At 58.4% G+C, this 1,470-nt stretch overlaps 3 protein-coding genes across 3 annotated transcripts; 1 reads left to right on the forward strand and 2 right to left on the reverse strand.

Moving 5' to 3' along the window:
- Positions 1 to 6: 6 nt before the first annotated feature.
- On the forward strand, positions 7 to 405 carry LAESUDRAFT_733130 (uncharacterized protein; the record flags this gene model as incomplete). The annotated part of the gene is made up of 3 exons (XM_040910395.1): positions 7 to 50; positions 100 to 161; positions 247 to 405. Coding segments are annotated over 3 exons (175 nt in total), but the record flags the coding sequence as incomplete, so codon positions are not given.
- Positions 366 to 844, reverse strand: LAESUDRAFT_315351 (uncharacterized protein). Its single transcript, XM_040901974.1, has one exon. The coding sequence runs from the start codon at positions 689 to 691 to the stop codon at positions 416 to 418; it is 276 nt and encodes a 91-aa protein (XP_040757130.1). The 5' UTR covers positions 692 to 844; the 3' UTR covers positions 366 to 415.
- A 208-nt stretch (positions 845 to 1,052) lies between these two features.
- On the reverse strand, positions 1,053 to 1,370 carry LAESUDRAFT_765600 (uncharacterized protein; the record flags this gene model as incomplete). The annotated part of the gene is made up of 2 exons (XM_040913733.1): positions 1,053 to 1,160; positions 1,224 to 1,370. 2 exons carry the CDS (start codon positions 1,368 to 1,370, stop codon positions 1,053 to 1,055), a joined length of 255 nt encoding a protein of 84 aa, XP_040757131.1.
- Between the last annotated feature and the right edge of the window lie 100 nt (positions 1,371 to 1,470).

Raw genomic sequence — 1,470 nt, forward strand, 5'->3', positions numbered from 1 at the left:
GACACAAATGCTATACTGCTCATTTCATGATGTGCCCGTGCTCGATCCTGGTATGCAACGCATGCCCCAGCTTCTGCCGGCTGCTGACCACCGTCGCAGCAAGATCACGAATAACTCGACTTGGAACCGCGCTCATTCCGTGGCCGCCCACCTCTGAGACAGTACGTCCCACGCTTATGCCCACGCCTCGCCGTTGTGCTCACGGTCACCTCTCGCAAAGATACGCTCCACGTTTCACCACAATAGGTACATCATGCACTGGCACGATATGTGCTTTTCATCCTCACCATGCACCTTCCTGCAGGGTCGATATGAAGGATCAGGAGATATATTGCATGGGACGTGGGATAGTACATCGGGTGAAATAGAAGAGGTTGGAGAGAAATCGAGTGAGGTGACAATAGCTAAGACCTGCCTATCTCCTCCGGGGGCCATAAGACAAGGGCATGCACCCCTCGCACAGACCTAGCACGTGCAACCGATCGTGCAGGCGTAAGCTACCACGAGCCGTCAACGGCGCAGCGGCCGTGTAAGAATATGATACTAAGAGCCATGCCCTGAGAGCTGATCCCACGACGAAGCCCGATCGCACTCGCCGAGCCTTACGCATTGACCATCCAGCCACTCTCCGGAGGCAAAATGCGTGTGCAGCCGCCTGCGCCCTATCGCCCACATGCGCGATTTCCAACATATAAACGAGAGGAGCTCACCTGATATCGCGGAATATGCACTCTACCGCGCACTTGTCCCCATCCCGCGCTCACGATCCTGTCTCCACCTGCTCACGCGCGAATCGCAGACCCCAGTGTGTTCTCGATGAGCCGCGAATGTTGTACTGGTGTAAATGAGGGCAATGCGGTTGCTCTGATGCATCCAACGGGACGATGGTGCGCTGCGGTGTTGCGTGTCCTTGTCCCAGTGTATACAATGCTGACGAAGTTCGCTGACACATGTGCGGGCGAGTCAACGCTTATGGGCATACCCGTCAGTCGTCGAGCACTCTATCCGCATGGACGAGGCTCACCGAGTATGCAGACGTCTTCCTGCCCAATTCAAAGAAGCATGACTGCACCTTTCACTTGCCAGTGTGCCCTCGCGAGCTCGTCTCTCGCGTGCGCAAGCGTCGGGCCGAGCCTCGTTTCGATGTTCCTTTCCTTCGCCTCCCATAGGTATATGCGTCAGTCTCCGGAAGGCACTCTATCCACGCGGCGGACGAGGCTCACCGAGTATGCAGATATGGTTCCGCCCTTATCTGGGTCCGGACTTGATGGGTTGCCGGGCTGGACTGGCACGACATAGTCGAGCGCGGGCATTGCGGGCATGGACATGTAGCTGTCGCGCGCCGCGTCTCCGGGTCCGTGGAGCGGCATCGGTGGGCGTGGTTGCTGCTCCATCGGCAGTGCGAGCCCGCTGCGGCTGCCGTCCCAGCTGAGTCCGCGGACACCGTGCGCTGACTGGGGCATCGGTTGG

The sequence above is a fragment of the Laetiporus sulphureus genome (genome assembly GCF_001632365.1).
Source record: "Laetiporus sulphureus 93-53 unplaced genomic scaffold LAESUscaffold_345, whole genome shotgun sequence".
NCBI classification, from domain to species: domain Eukaryota; kingdom Fungi; phylum Basidiomycota; class Agaricomycetes; order Polyporales; family Laetiporaceae; genus Laetiporus; species Laetiporus sulphureus.